The sequence below is a fragment of the Oncorhynchus masou genome, chromosome 5 (genome assembly GCF_036934945.1).
Source record: "Oncorhynchus masou masou isolate Uvic2021 chromosome 5, UVic_Omas_1.1, whole genome shotgun sequence".
NCBI lineage: Eukaryota > Metazoa > Chordata > Actinopteri > Salmoniformes > Salmonidae > Oncorhynchus > Oncorhynchus masou.
In genome coordinates this window covers 45,772,637-45,789,512 of record NC_088216.1, presented here as the reverse complement: position 1 = coordinate 45,789,512, position 16,876 = coordinate 45,772,637, and the positions used below count along the sequence as shown (strand labels likewise).

Below are 16,876 nucleotides of genomic sequence, written 5' to 3'. Positions count from 1 at the left end.
CACGGGCCACAATGGGTTCTAAAATTTGAAAGAGGGGCCGGGCCAGGAGCATTTGGAGGGAGTGTTTGGGCCGGATATACTAAAGCATTAAATGTAGTGTGTGCAAACCTCATAGCACAGTAAGAACACTACAACCCAATTTATTAACTGTCTTTCAAATGTGAAAAATAGCCCTTATCAGTTAATAAATTTGTCTCAAGGAATATGCAAGATATGGCATTTACATACTATTTCGGAGATACTGGGAGGAGGAAATGTAAATAGATTAAAATAACATACGCACTGTGATTTATCAAGATTGCGTCTGTTTTTAATAAGTTTCAATCGAAGGTGCAAAGTTAAAGAAATCAACATTTATTGAAAAATGGAATCACTTTCAACATTCAAAACATATTATTACACAACGAAATACTCAAGCTCAATAATATCTACTTGTGTTAAACTCCGCAAAATCATGGATGGATTGTCCTGACCGCGCTCTCTACAAACTCGCCACGGACGCCCTCGCCTTCACGTGCAAACAGTACACGTGTATCGTTGCCAAGCACACAGACATAGGCTGTATTAAATATCAGCTGAAAATTTAAATTTAAATTAAGAGCGATGTGCGGCGTGTTAATTAAGCTACTGTACCGCTGCTGTGCGTAAATGCGCATTGCTCTTAATTAAAAGACGCACTTCCAAACTTTCCATATGCATTTTTTCATAACACAGCAGAAAAACTGTTCATATAAGTCCTCTCCTCGCGTTTTCCCTTTCAGTGATTCCATGCTCAAAAGCTCCTCCGTTATCTCAAAACTGTCGTTAATCCCTCGGATAAAAATTAGGAGCTGAGCAGTGTCTTTTATGTCGTTACTTTCATCCAGTGCTAGTGAATATAACGTATAGGACTCCGCCTTTTGTTTAACTCGCTGACTATATCTTCGTCAATCAGTTCCACGCGGCGAGTCACTGTCCTGCGTGCTAAACTGATTTTTTCAAACTTGGCTTTGCTCTCCGGACACAAGAGACCTGCTGTCTCTACCATGCACTCTTTCAAAACTCGCCTTCGGAGAAAGGCTTGCTAGCCTTTGCTAATTTGAATGCCAGCAAATAACTTGCCTTGGTACTTGACTCTTGAATTGCAGTTTGTCGGTGAAAAAAGTTCTGTTGACTCTGTAAATTAGCTGCCAACCTCTGAGCAGTAGCCGCCCGTTCTTGTGTTGACTGCTTGCTAGCATAGTTTGCATGCTTCGTGGCAAAGTGACGGCTGATATTGTACTCTTTGAAAACCGCAACAGCTTCTTGGTATATCAGACATACAGCCGTTTATCGGACTTCAGTGAAGAAGTATTTTGTTGTCCACTCCTTATTAAACACTCGGCATTCGCTGTCCACTTTCCTTCTCTTTGGTCCGCTCATTTTCACAGAAGGGCTTAATGGTGACGTGAAACGAAGTGAAAATTAAAGTGAAATAAAGAGAAATACGCGCCACTCCAACAACGGTCAATGTGTTTTGAGTGCGCCATCTATTGGGGAAACGTGGGCATTGCAGGGAAAGGGGAAAAAATGAGGTTTTTACTATAATTTGGACAAGTTCGGCGGGCCGGATTAAAAAGCCTAACGGGCCGTATGTGGCCCGCGGGCCGTAGTTTGCCCATGTCTGCCCTAGACCCACTCCAATTTGCTTACCGCCCAAATAGGTCCACAGACGACGCAATCTCAACCACACTGCACACTGCCCTAACCCATCTGGACAAGAGGAATACCTATGTGAGAATGCTGTTCATCGACTACAGCTCGGCATTTAACACCATAGTACCCTCCAAGCTCGTCATCAAGCTCGAGACCCTGGGTCTCGACCCCGCCCTGTGAAACTGGGTACTGGACTTCCTGACGGGCCGCCCCCAGGTGGTGAGGGTAGGCAACAACATCTCCACCCCGCTGATCCTCAACACTGGGGCCCCACAAGGGTGCGTTCTGAGCCCTCTCCTGTACTCCCTGTTCACCCACGACTGCGCGGCAACGCACGCCTCCAACTCAATCATCAAGTTTGCGGACGACACAACAGTGGTAGGCTTGATTACCAACAACGCCGTTCCTCGGCATACACATCACAGACAAACTGAATTGGTCCACTCACACAGACAGCATCGTGAAGAAGGCGCAGCATCGCCTCTTCAACCTCAGGAGGCTGAAGAAATTCGGCTTGTCACCAAAAACACTCACAAACTTCTACAGATGCACAATCGAGAGCATCCTGGCGAGCTGTATCACCGCCTGGTACGGCAACTGCTCCGCCCACAACCGTAAGGCTCTCCAGAGGTTAGTGAGGTCTGCACAACGTATCACCGGGGGCAAACTACCTGCCCTCCAGGACACCTACACCACCCGATGTTACAGGAAGTCCATAAAGATCATCAAGGACAACACCCACCCGAGCCACTGCCTGTTCACCCCGCTATCATCCAGAAGGCGAGGTCAGTACAGGTGCATCAAAGCTGGGACCGAGAGACTGAAAAACAGCTTCTATCTCAAGGCCATCAGACTGTTAAACAGCAACCACTAACATTGAGTGGCTGCTGCCAACACACTGACTCAACTCCAGCCACTTCAATAATGGGAATTGATGGGAAAGGATGTAAAATATATCACTAGCCACTTTAAACAATGCTACCTAATATAATGTTTACATACCCTACATTATTCAACTCATGTATACGTATATACTGTACTCTATCATCTACTGCATCCTTATGTAATACATGTATCACTAGCCATTTTAACTATGCCACTTTGTTTACATACTCATCTCATATGTATATACTGTACTCGATACCATCTACTGTATCTTGCCTATGCTGCTCTGCACCATCACTCATTCATATCTTTATGTACATATTCTTTATCCCCTTACACTGTGTATAAGATATTAGTTTTGGAATTGTTAGTTAGATTACTTGTTGGTTATTACTGCATTGTCAGAACTGGAAGCACAAGCATTTCGCTACACTCGCATTAACATCTGCTAACCATGTGTATGTGACAAATAAAATTTGATTTGATTTGATCACTCTGCTACACATGCCTCTCCCTAATGTCAATATACCTTTTCTATTGATGTTTTTGGTAGTGATTATTGTCTTATTTCACTGTAGAGCCCCATGCCCTGCCCAATATGCCTTAGATAGCCCTTTTGTCCCATCCCCCACACATGCAGTGACCTCACCTGGCATAACTGGTGCCTCTTGAGACAAAACCTCTCTCATCGTCACTCAATGCCTAGGTTTACCTCCACTGTACTCACATTCTACCATACCCTTGTCTGTACATTATGCCTTGACTCTATTCTTCCCCACCCAGAAATCTGCTCATTTTCTCTCTGTTCCGGTCGCACCAGATCAGATATAGCCCTTGGTTCACCCAAAACTTGACTGCCCTTGACCAGCACAAAAACATCCTGTGACATTCTGCATTAGCATCAAATAGAGCTAAGTTAAGTCAGTTCAACCATAGGTTAACGACCCTCTCTGCTTACTCCAAACACATACAACACATACCTCTCCAACTAAGTTGGAATGGTGTTTATTATGTTTTAATTACTCTGTGTTTGTGCTACATAATCCCTTCCTTAGGAATTAAAATTATTGATCAGATATTGTAAAACAGGGTAGAGTTTAATTAGTTATAGTTCAATTTAAAATGTAGATATTGTTTAGTCATTATTCATAAAATTCCTAACAAGTTCACATCAGTGATCCAACAACTATACAGACACCTTCTATAGCAGGTAGGCCACACATTTATACAGCTGTTACACATGTTTACCTTTGTTTCATTATGATTTTTAACAGAACACTGTTGTTGTGATAAAATTATTCACATTATCCTAGCACAACAGTGAATCCTACAACAGGTGTGTTGGTCCTCTAGAGACAATTTTAATTTTAATTGCAAATATCCAATTGTAAGTACACAAAACGCCAACCCTATACCTATTAGTAATCTTGAGTATAAAAATGAAAAATTCATCATTAATGAATGATTAATATGAATAATGTACCTCAACTCAAACCACAGATTTGAAAGGAATCAACTACTCTAAATAAGATCATGTCCATTGATATTGTTCTCATTTCAGAAACTGTACATGTCAACCTGACTCCTCATTCTACTGAATCAACCGCTCCACTCGTCACAACCTCTGAGATCTCTACAGGAAACACCACTGACCCCACACTGACTCCAATGGTGAAAGGTAAGAATAATATACAGCATTGTGGTTTAACAGGACAATAGAAGCTGCTGGTGATTCTCTCTGGCAACAAGTACAAAATGTATAACACTTGTGTAGTTACTTTTAGAATGATCTTATACTGTAGCTCCATGGTTAGCTCCATGTACAATCCAAAGTTAATTTCCAGCGCTGTCATTCCCAACATTCAGTACCTTCGGTATTCAGACCCCATGACTTTTTCCATTTTTTTGTTATGTTACAGCCTTAAATGCAGTAAATTGTTTTTGACCCACATCAATCTACAATATATCACAAAAGTGAGTACACCCCTCACATTTTTGTAAATATTTGAGCATATCTTTTCATGTGACAACACTGAAGAAATGACACTTTGCTACAATGTAAAGTAGTGAGTGTACAGCTTGTATAACAGTGTAAATTTACTGTCCCCTCAAAATAACTCAACACACAGCCATTAATGTCTAAACCACTGGCAACAAAATTGAGTACACCCCAAAGTGAAAATGTCCAAATTGGGCCCAATTAGCCATTTTCCCTCCCCGGTGTCATGTGACTCGTTAGTGTTACAAGGTCTCAGGTGTGAATGGGGAGTAGGTGTGTTAAATTTGGTGTCATCGCCCTCACACTTCCTCATACTGACTGGTCACTGGAAGTTAAACATGGCACCTCATGGCAAACAACTCTCTGAGGATCTGAAAAAAAGAATTGTTGCTGGGCCGCAGGGCAGTATTCCAACATGATAACGACCCCAAACACACCTCCAAGACGACCACTGCCTTGCTAAAGAAGCTGAGGGGAAAGGTGATGGACTCGCCAAGCATTTCTCCAGACCTAAACCCTATTGAGCAACTGTGGGGAATCCTCAAACGGAAGGTGGAGGAGTGCAAGGCCTCTATCATCCACCAGCTCCGTGATGTCGTCATGGAGGAGTGGAAGAGGACTCCAGTGGCAACCTGGTGAACTCCATGCCCAAGAGGGTTAAGGCAGTGCTGGAAAATGATGGTGGCCACACAAAATATTGACACTTTGGGCCCCATTTGGACATTTTCACTTAGAGGTGTATTCACTTTTGTTGCCAGCGGTTTAGACATTAATGGCTGTGTGTTGAGTTATTTTGAGGGGACAGCAAATGTACACTGTTATACAAGCTGTACACTCACTACTTTACATTGTAGCAAAGTGTCTTCAGTGTTGTCACATGAAAAGATATACTCAAATATTTACCAAAATGTGAGGGGTGTACTTACTTTTGTGATATACTTTACATACAATAACCCATAATGACAAAGCAACAAAAGGTTTTTAGACATTTTTGCCAATAATAAAAATAAACTGAAATATCATATTTACAAAAGTATTCAGACCCTTTACACAGTACATTGTTGAAGTGTCTTTGGCGGCAATAACAGCATCAAATCTTCTTGGGTATGACGCTACAAGCTTGGCACACCTGGATTTGGGGAGTTTCTCCCATTCTTCTCTGCAGCCAGAGGGGATGGCTGCTGTTTAACGGGCTCCTAGCGAGCTGTGCTATTTTGTTCATTTTTTCACTTTGTTTGTAAAGAGCTTCTGGATATCATAACAGCAATTTCTCACCTCGAACTGGACAAAGATTTTTTCTTTAACGAATCCAAAGCGAATGATATACTACTTTCTCGAGAACAGGCTCAAATCTGTCATTTGCTTGAGGAAAATACAGAGGAAAAGGGGGAGGAGATCGGGCTGCCTTATGAAAATTTGTAGGCAAATTAGTAGATTAAGAGTAGACTGGAGATTAAAAACTGTAATATATTATATTTTACCGAGTCGTGGCTGAATGACGACACAGATAATATAGAGCTGGCTGGGTTCTGTGCATCGGCAGGACAGAGAAGCTACGTCTGGTAAGACGAGGGGCGGGGGTCAATAACAGCTGGTGACCGATGTCTAATTTTAAAGTCTCCAGGTATTTCTCACCTGAGATAGAGGACCTGGTGATAAGCTGTTGTCCACACTATCTACCAAGAGAGTTCTCATTTATATTATTCGTAGCCATCTATTTACTACCACAAACCGATGTTGGCACTAAGACCTGCATGTCACGTGCAACCAGAGGAAAAACCTCTAAACCACCTTTACTCCACGCACAGAGACGCATACAAAGCTCTCCCTCGCACTCCATTTGGTTAATCTGACAATAATTCTATCCTCCTGATTCCTGCTTACAAGCAAAAACTAAAGCAGGAAGTACCAGTGCCTCGGATATTACGGAAGTGGTCAGATGACGTGGATGCTACGCTGCAGGTCTGTTTTGCTAGCACAGACTATGTTCCGGGATTCCTTCAATGGCATTGAGGAGTATACCACCTCAGTCACAGGCTTCATTAATAAGTGCATCAACGACTTCACCCCCAAAATGATCGTGCGTTGATATCCCAACCAGAAGCCATGGAATTACAGGCAACATCCGCATTGAGCTAAAGGCTATAGCAGCCACTTTCAAGGAGCGGGACACTAATCCGGACGCTTATAAGAAATCTCGCAATACCCTCAGACAAACCATCAAACAGTCACAGCGTGTGGCTGGGCTTGAAAACAATTATGGACTACAAAGGGAAATCCAGACACAAACTGCGAAAAGAGGGCCTGCCAGATGAGCTAAATTACTTTTATGCTCGCTTCGAGGCAAACACTTGTTAAATCTACCTCAAAAGGCTAAAGAATAATTTTCCACACTACAGTTTCCCATGTGTGTCAAGCACAGGAGGTTGGTGGCACCATAATTTGGGATGACGGGCTCGCGGTAATGGCTTCTGTTGAAGGAGTGGAATAGTATACTATTTTCCATTTATACAATTTTAGCCATTATAATGAGCCATCCTCCCCTCAGCAGCCTCCAATGGTATCAAGAATTATCCACCACCAAAAGGACATCCAGCCAACTTGACACGACTGTGGAAATTGAAGTCAACATGGGCCAACATTCATGTGGAATGCTTTCGACACCTTGTAAAGTCTATTCCTTGACGTATTGAGGCTGTTCCGATGGCAAAATGGGATGGTAACTCACAGACAATAAAAATATTGTCTGTGAGTATAACAGAACTGATATTGCAGGTGAAAGCCTGAGAAAAATCCAATCAGGAAGTGACTCATGTTTTGAAAGCTGTGCGTTCCGATGCATCCCTATTGAGCAGTGAATGGGCTATCAACCAGATTCCTTTTTCTACGTATTCCCCAAGGTGTTTACAGCATTTTGACGTAGTTTCACGCCTTTATGTTGAAGAATGAGCATAAACGACTACATTGCGTAAGTGTCCAAATAGATATTTGAAAAACACCTTGAGGATTGATTATAAACAACGTTTGCCATGTTTCTATCGATATTATGGAGCTAATTTTGAATATTTTTCGGCGTTGTCGTGACCACAATTTCTGGTCGACTTCTCAGCCAAACGTGAAGAACTAACGGAGCTATTTCAGCTACAAAAATACTATTTTTGGAAAAAAGGAACATTTGCTATCTAACTGGGAGTCTCGTGAGTGAAAACATCCAAAGCTCATCGAAGGTAAACTATTTAATTTGATTGCTTTTCGGATTTTCGTGACCAGGTTGCCTGCTGCTAGCTAGGCATAATGCTATGCTAGGCTATCGATAAACTTACACAAATGCTTGTCCTGCTTTGCATGTAAAGCATAATTTCAAAATCTGAGATGACAGGGTGATTAACAAAAGGCTAAACTGTGATCCCTCTCCTCTCTCTCCATCAGAGCCACTTGATTTCCTGTGGCGTCACATCCTCACTGTGTTGGTCCTACTGGCTACTTGTGGAGTACTTATACACTATGTCATCTCCCATCAATGCCCAAAAGGTCAGTTTACCTGTCAATAACTTCCTATAAGCCAATAGGAAATAGTAATGTGTAGATTATAATGTATGATGATTTGGGCTATAGCAAGACTAAGTAAAATAGTAAATCAATGTGATTTGTGTACATGTTGTTTAAGCTAAAGGTGTATGTGAATATGACACTAAAATGTACACCGTACACCTGTCTTTTCAGCTGTTCCAAAGAGAAGCAGGAGGGTGGACCAGAGAAATGAAGACTTTTAGTTGACAGTGTGCTGTGCCTACCCACACACACACACACACACACACACACACACACACAAACACACACACACACACACACACACACACACACACACACACACACACACACACACACACACACACACACACACACACACACACACTTATTTTTACATTCAAATGTTTTTATTTTTTATTTTTATGCATCTTTGAGATTTCTGTGATTTTTCTTTAGAAATTGAGTGCATGATAGTGTTGCTAGGCAAGTTGACAACTTAATGTACAAAGTGTACATTCATACATTTACTGTACAAAACATTAAGAACACCCTCCCCAAAGTTTGAAGTATGTTACTAACTAGCATTATGGACTCTACAAGGTGTTGAAAGCGTTCCACAGGGATGCTGACTCCAAGGCTTCCCACAGTTGTGTCAAGTTGGATGGGTGTCCTTTGTGTGCTGGACCATTCTTGATACACAAGTGAAACTGTTGAGCATGAAATCTGCACACATTCATTTTTGTTTAACATCGTTTTCTTACCTTTTCTATAATCTTTGTTGAAATTGACTGCATGATAGTGTTGAAGGCAAGTTGCACACAGCAATGTTAATTATTAAAACTTTTCAAATAACAGTTTGTCTCATGGATCATTATTTATTTACAAATAATATGTAACAGTCTGTTTAGCCTGGGTGCCAGTCTGTTTCTACTCTCTTTACAACTCCTTATGAAATGTCCATTAAATGTCCACACAATTTCATAAGGAGTTGGCAAGAGATCAGTAAAAGACTGGCACCCAGGCTAGTGTCTGATTGGTGGTTGTCAATTATACATTTCCTATATACAGTTGAAGTCGGAAGTTTACATACACTTAAAGTCATTAAAACTAGTTTTCAATCACTCCACACATTTCTGGTTAAGAAATTATAGTTTTGGCAAGTCGGTTAGGACATCTACTTTTTCCAACAATTATTTACAGAAAGATTATTTAACTTATAATTTACCATATCACAATTCCAGTGGGTCAAAAGTTTACATACACTAAGTTGACTGTGCCTTTAAAGCTTGGAAAATTCCAATTTAAACTTGGAAAATTCCAGAAAATTATGTCATGGCTTCAGAAACTTCTGATTGAGGCAAATTGACATCATTTGAGTAAATTGAAGGTGTACCTGTGGATGTATACCAAGGCCTACCTTCAACCTCATTGCATAATTGGGAAAATCAAAAGAAATCAGCCAAGACCTCAGAAAAATAATTGTAGACCTCCACAAGTCTGGTTCATCCTTGGGAGCAATTCCGAATGCCTGAAGGTACCATATTCATCTGTACAAACAATAGTATGCAAGTATAAACACCATGAGACCACGCAGCCGTCAAACCGCTCAGGAAGGAGATGCGTTCTGTCTCCTAGAGATGAATGTACTTTGGTGCGAAAAGTGCAAATCAATACCAAAACAACAGCAAAGGACCTTGTGAAGATGCTTGAGGAAACAGGTACAAAAGTATCTATATCCAAAGTAAAATGAGTCCTATATTGACATAACCTGAAAGTCTGCTCAGCAAGGAAGAAGTCACTGCTCCAAAACCGCCATAAAAAAAAGCCAGACTACGGTTTGCAACTGCACATGGGGACAAAAATCGTACATTTTTGAGAAATGTCCTCTGGTCTGATGAAACAAAGATAGAACTGTTTGGTCATAATGACCATTGTTATGTTTTGGAGGAAAAAGGGGGAGACTTGCAAGCCGAAGAACACCATCCCAAACATGAAGCACGGGGGTGGCAGCATCATGTTGTGGGGGTGCTTTGCTGCAGGAGGGACTGGTGCACTTCACAAAATAGGCAAAATTATGTGGATATATTGAAGCAACATCTCAGGACATCAGTCAGGAAGATAAAGTTTGGTCGCAAATGGGTCTTCCAAAAAGACAATAACCCTAAGCATACTTCCAAAGTTGTGGCAAACTGGATAAAGGACAACAAAGTCAAGGTATTGGAGTGGCCATCACAAAGCCCTGACCTCAGTCTAAAATAACCTTTGTGGGCAGAACTGAAAAAGCATGTGCGAGCAAGGAGGCCTACAAACCTGACTCAGTTAAACCAGCTCTGTCAGGAGGAATGGGCCAAAATTCACCAAACTTATTGTGGGAAGGTTGTGGTATCACAGTGACAACAACTTGTAAGTATCTCTTAGTTTGCGACTTCATTTTTATTCACTCGAATTCACTGAAGCTCCAACCAGTTTACTCATAAACCTATTCATCGCTGCTTGTACTTTCCCTCTAAACTGTTGTACTTTTCTTAGATATGAAACAGATTTTTTCATCTCCTGCATTCAGGTGTGTCGGTCATCTTTAGCTCACAAAACTGAAACAAATACAATACCTTTATCTTACCCAGGTTTTTGTATTTATACATCTTTTATCACACATTTGCACACAGGAGGTCAAAGCTCCAAAGACAGCGTTGTGAATTCAAAGTGTAAAAAAATTGTTTTGGATAAGTATCCTTACTTAGTAATCCCACAACAAAAATTAACGTGTGTGTTCCTACTAGCACTGACTTTGCTGATAACTACTTTGTTGGGGGAACTTGATACGATTGTGATATGTTGTTGTCTCACCTAGTTATCTTAAGATGAATTAACTGATGAAAGTCACTCTGGATAAGAGCGTCTGCTAAATGACTTAAACGTAAATGTCAAATGTTTAGCTGGCTAGCTGTCTTTTCTCACACATGAAAACAGAAACATTTTCTAAGACTGAGAATAATATGGTTTACCATTTAAGTATTTACTTTGGGATTTAGAGCTAATATTCTCTCCTGATGACATCATGTCACCAAACAGCTTCTGGAGTGGGTGTGTTCCTGATGTGATTGACAGCTATCTGTCTCTGCTGGAGGACCAGTAAAGTACTTCTGATTCTGTATATCAAACATTTTCCTTTGTCATATAAGTGAATATGTGCCTTTGACATGGTCATTTGGTGATATTGTATAGGTTATGCTATATTCAATATAATATGGTCCAATTTGTTTTTCAGAGAAACATTCTCAGAGGTAAGAATTCTCCTTGTGTATATGATGCAGATTCTATCTCAACCTTTAGTTCTGTATTGTCCATTATGAGATGTTCTTACCACAACCTTCTGATACTTTTATGTTGTACAGACCTACAGCCAGACAGGATGATCACAGACAATGTATGTTCCAAACAAAATACATCAAACACTGCACATACTACTAACACAACTACACATATGCATGTTCAGTCACAAATTGTATTTACATTTTCATGTTGTTTATCTTGTAGGTGATTTGGTGATGGGAGCTATGAGCAGTGCAGGCATGTTGGATTCAAGGGATGTTGGGATCTTTTCTCTCATCACCTCTGTACCGTCCACGTTTTTGCCCTCAGGTGAGTTTGTAACATAATGTCTTCTGTCCTTGTCTTCCCCACCTGGGATGTGAATATGGAACCCTCAGCACAATAACACATTGTCACTCAATGTCAACTCATGAAATAAGGTGTTAGCCACAGCATCTTGAAAGTGTGAGAACAGAGCTGTAAGTCTACAGAGTGGTTTGAGACAGGAAGAGAAGTGTGAAGTGACATTAAGCACAGCAAATTAACACGCACAACCACAACCACAACCACACACACACACTAACTCAGTCTCCCTCTGTGTTGTACAGGCCCTGTTGAAGAGAATGGACAGTCATCTGAAAAAAGACAATGTAAGTTCAGAATCACTCACTGTGTTTGGTGATTGTGAACGACTCTCAGTTTCAGATTGATGTTACATCCACTTAGTATACACAGTTACATTTACAGTATTGTAGATTCAAAGGACTGAAGTTAAACTGTCTGTTTCTTTTCTCTAGTCTGTTACGTACCACGTATACAGCTCAAACCCCGACCGACCAGAAACCTCAGCCCAGCCGGATGGGTTGTACAGTCTTCTGCAAGCACACTGACACTACACCACTGGCTTTCTGTAGCTATTTCTCACAGAAATACTCTTTCTTGCAGGATGACCTTTATTTATCAAACATCATGTTACTGGAATACTTATTTATAATCTTATAATCTTATTTATAATCTTATAATCTGCTGCAGTACCGTTTCTATTTATAAGCAACATAAGTGGCTGCCATCCCAATGTGTAGAACTGCAGGAAATAAGCTTTAAAACTGAATTTCTTTCTACCCCATGGCATAATGTGTACAAATGCGGGAAATTAGCTTTAGAACTGCAAAGTTCCCTCCGCCACATGGCAAAATGAGTAGAAATTCAGGACATTAACTTTAAAGCTGCACTATTTTCACTAAAATGTTTTTCTTTAGAACTTTAGAAGCCTAAATACACTATACATTTCCATGTCCTGCTGTACAGGAAAATTCTCATAAAAAAAGAGTGATCAAACTAAGATCCTACAATGTTTCGAAACACACTATAGCCCAACAGTAAAGATGGTGGATCAGGCTATGGGGATGGTTATTTTGTTTAAAAAAATGGTGGGTCCGCCCTCACCTCCTAATCCCTCTTCTATAAGATTCTTGATATACACTAAATACAAAATCCTACACTTTTTTATTCTGTTTTGAAGCGTTCTCTTCTGTAAAACAAAAAAGCATGCAAAATACATTGAATTCAACCATTCCCTCGTCTTTGTTAGTATTTTACATTATTTGATTTTGATCTTGACTATTCAAGATAATGCTAAAAATATGTACTGTTATCAATGTCATCGTTTTCAGGCCGTTGGTGAAGATCAAGGTGCTATTTTCCCTAAATGTTATTTTCAGTCCAAATAACAACCTTGTCATCTTAACCAAACCTCTTTGGTCGGTTTCCCAGAGACAGGTTATGCATAGTTCTGGACTAAAAAGCATGTTCAATGGAAAAGTTACATATTTTTACTCCAGTGGTAAACTTAATCTGGGTCTGGGAAACCAACCATTGGTGTTATGGACTTCAGGTAGTCAAGGACATTGATCATTTTGCAGTATATTACTCGCTAATGTTCAGTCTCTGGATAATAAAGTAGATGACCTCAGGGCGAGAATCTTCTTCCAAAGAGACATCAGGGATTGTAAAATACTCTGTTTCATGTAAACATGAATTTCTCGGGATATACTGTCCATACAGCCAGCTGGGCTCTCAATATGTTTTGCTTCAAGATGTAAACCATTGTTCTGAGACCAAGAAGGCAAAAGTAACTAAAACTCAAGGTGGGTTGATTTGAGCATCCTGTACTGCATCACCACCGCCAATATAATCAAAAGGGCGACGTTTGCAGTCCATGGGTATCCTGAGTCTATTGTGACGGATAATGGTGCTCCTCTCACTGCAAGTGATTTCCGAGGATATGTGTTGGAAAACGGGATCCGACACCGCCACATCCTTCCATACTGACCTCAGGCCAACGGCGAAGTTGAAAGACAGAACAGGACGCTTGCCAAAGCAATTCACACCACTCAATCAGAAGGGAAGGATTGGTGCACAGAACTACAGACGTTTCCCATGGCCTACAGGAGTACTCCACACTCAGTCACAGGCCGCAGTCCAGCTGAACTGTTGTTCAACCGCCAAATTAGAACCAAACAGCCAGAGCTGTCAGCCGTCATGCAGCCAGGAGCTGCACAACAAGAGAACATCATTGGGCTTGCTGATGCTGAAAGGAAGGAGACGGGCTGACAGAACGCAGACAGATCTAGGAGAGCAACTGAAAGCACAATCCAACAAGGTGACATGCTTCTGCTACAGCAACCAAAGCAAAACAAGTTGTCAGCTACCTTTGTACCAGAGATACTTTATTTTGAGCACTAGATCATGTTTTGTTACGTTATAATGCATAGATCTGCAGTTTTGTTTTACTTTTTGCATAATGTTATTATTAATGTTAGTCAAACATCTGAGAAGAGGATGGATGTAGTGTATTAGCAACACCTAGTGGTGCAAAACCAGTGGTGCACTATGGGTCACGTCGATACATTACAGAGACCAACTACAAATTGGCCCACTAAATGTAACTTAGTTTACAGTTTACATTTTTCTGTACACATTAATTCACTGAAGCTCTGAACGGTTTACTAATAGATCTATTCATAGCTGCGTGTAATTTAAGTCCAGATTTGTGTAGTTTAAGTCCATCTGATTTACAGGTAATTTTGTTTGATGAAAGACATTCTTGTGTAATATGAGTTCTCTTCTCACCAGGTTCAACCTCTCCTTTGACCCCTAGTACAGCACTGAATCCAACTTCAGGTGTGTTCGTCATCTTTACCTAGTTAGGAGATAGAACCTAAACAAATAGAATTGCTTTATGTTCTCCAGGTTTTTGTATGTTTTTTTATCATTAGAAATTTGCTTCATTACAAAAAAGGCGATACTTGATAAATGTAATCCCATTTAGATTCCATCTTTTTGTATAATTAGAATGACTTTGCTTGCACCAGGTTTGACTGTGGTTTACTCATTAACCTATTCATAGCTGCTCGTACTTTCACTCTATATTGGTAGTACTTTTGTTAGATATGAAACAAATGTACATTTTTTGTCTCATAATGTTTCTTCTCCTACATCAGATGTGTTGGTCCTCTTTAGTTAGCAAAACTGAAACAAGTAGACTACCTTTATCTTACCCGGGTTTTGTTGTATATATATATATATATATATATATATATATTTATATATATATATATTTATATATGTTTTTTTTCTCGCAAATGTACACACAGGAGGTCAAAGCTCCACAGACAGTGTTGTGAACACAAACTCTCAAAAACAAATTGGGTTAGGTATTCTTTGTATTAATCCCATGGCAAAAATACACTTGCCTTTTCCTACTGCACTAACTTTGCTGATAACTACCTTGTTGAGTCAAAATGTACTTGCTATGATTGTGATATGTTGTTGTCTCACCTTGCTGTCTTAAGATGAATTAACTGATTTAAGTCACTCTGGACAAGAGCGTCTGCTAAATGAATTAAATGTCAAATGTTTAACTGGTTAGCTGTCTTTCTCACACATGAAAACAGAAACAATTTCTCAGACTAGTAATAAAGTGGTATTCTAACACCTGTCTACCATTTAAATATTTACATTGGAATTAAAAGCTGGTAACCTCTCCTGATGGCATCATGTCACCAAACAGAGGTGCTATTATGGCAGGCAGCAGTGTGTATGGCTTCTGGAGTGGGCGTGCTCTTGATGGGATTGACATATGTCTGTCTTCACTGGAGGACCAGTGAGTACTTCTGATTCTGCATTTACATTACATTTACATTTAAGTCATTTAGCAGACGCTCTTATCCAGAGCGACTTACAAATTGGTGAATTCACCTTCTGACATCCAGTGGAACAGCCACTTTACAATAGTGCATCTAAATCATTTAAGGGGGGGGGGGTGAGAAGGATTACTTTATCCTATCCTAGGTATTCCTTGAAGAGGTAGGGTTTCAGGTGTCTCTGGAAGGTGGTGATTGACTCCGCTGTCCTGGCGTCGTGAGGGAGTTTGTTCCACCATTGGGGGGCCAGAGCAGCGAACAGTTTTGACTGGGCTGAGCGGGATTCTGCTGAACAAATAACTTGTAAACATTTTTCCTTTGTCATATTAATATTAGTGCCGTTGACATGGGTTAATCTATCAACTCCTTTTGGTGATGTTGTATAGGTTAGGCAAAATCTATCAACTCATTTTGGTCATATTGTATAGGGTAGGCTATATTCAATATAATAATATGGCCTAATTCGTTTTTCAGAGAACCAATTCTCAGAGGTAAGAATTCCCCTTGTGAATATGATGCAGATTGTATCAACCTTTAGTTCTGTATTGTCCATGATGAGATGTTCTTACCACAACCTTCTTATACTTTTATTTTGTACAGACCTACAGCCAGACAGGATGATCAAAGCCAAAGTTCAGTACCAGTCAGAAGTTTGGACACACCTACTCATTCCAGGTTTTTCTTTATTTTTAGTATTTTCTACATTGTAGAATAATAGTGAAGACATCACAACTATGAAATAACACATTTGGAATTATGTAGTAACCAAAGAATTGTTAAACAAATCAAAATATATTTTATATTTGAGATTCTTCAAAGTAGCCACACTTTGCCTTGATGACAGCTTTGCACACTCTTGGCATTCTCTCGACCAGCTTCATGAGGAATGCTTTTCCAACAGTCTTGAAAGAGTTCCGAAGAGAAGCAGGAGGGTGGACCAGAGTAATGAAGACTTTTCGTTGACAGTTTGCTAAATCACTGTGCATACCTTCAAACATACACACACTCATGCACACACAGACACACACACATTGTATTTTAACATTTAATACATCTTTGAGACTTCTGTCATTTTTCTTTTGAAAATGATAACTTAATATGCATAGTGTACAAACATATTTTGACTGTAGAAAACATTAAGTACACCCCTCCCCCCAGTTTGAAGTAAGTTACTAACTAGCGTTAGGGGCATGGATTCTACAAGGTGTTGAAAGTGTTCCACAGTGTTGAAAGTGTTCCAATGTTTCCCACAGTTGTTTCAATTTGGATG

General features: G+C 40.2%; 1 protein-coding gene, 1 long non-coding RNA gene and 1 pseudogene across 2 annotated transcripts in view; 2 read left to right on the top strand and 1 right to left on the bottom strand.

Annotated features, from left to right (window-relative positions):
• The window catches only part of LOC135539669 (mucin-2-like), a 68,824-nt gene extending 59,881 nt beyond the window's left edge, over positions 1–8,943 (top strand). The window contains exons 11-13 of the mRNA XM_064965703.1: positions 4,121–4,237; positions 7,988–8,089; positions 8,282–8,943. Coding sequence (XP_064821775.1) covers positions 4,121–4,237; positions 7,988–8,089; positions 8,282–8,331 — 269 coding nt within the window. The 3' untranslated portion in view covers positions 8,332–8,943. The remainder of the gene's footprint in view (positions 1–4,120; positions 4,238–7,987; positions 8,090–8,281) is intronic.
• The window catches only part of LOC135539671 (ERC protein 2-like), a 364,220-nt pseudogene that overhangs the window by 222,308 nt on the left and 125,036 nt on the right, over positions 1–16,876 (bottom strand).
• LOC135526908 (uncharacterized) lies at positions 11,483–12,354 on the top strand. Its single transcript, XR_010453360.1, has 4 exons — positions 11,483–11,516; positions 11,627–11,731; positions 12,010–12,051; positions 12,199–12,354. It is a non-coding gene; the product is annotated as an uncharacterized LOC135526908 (long non-coding RNA).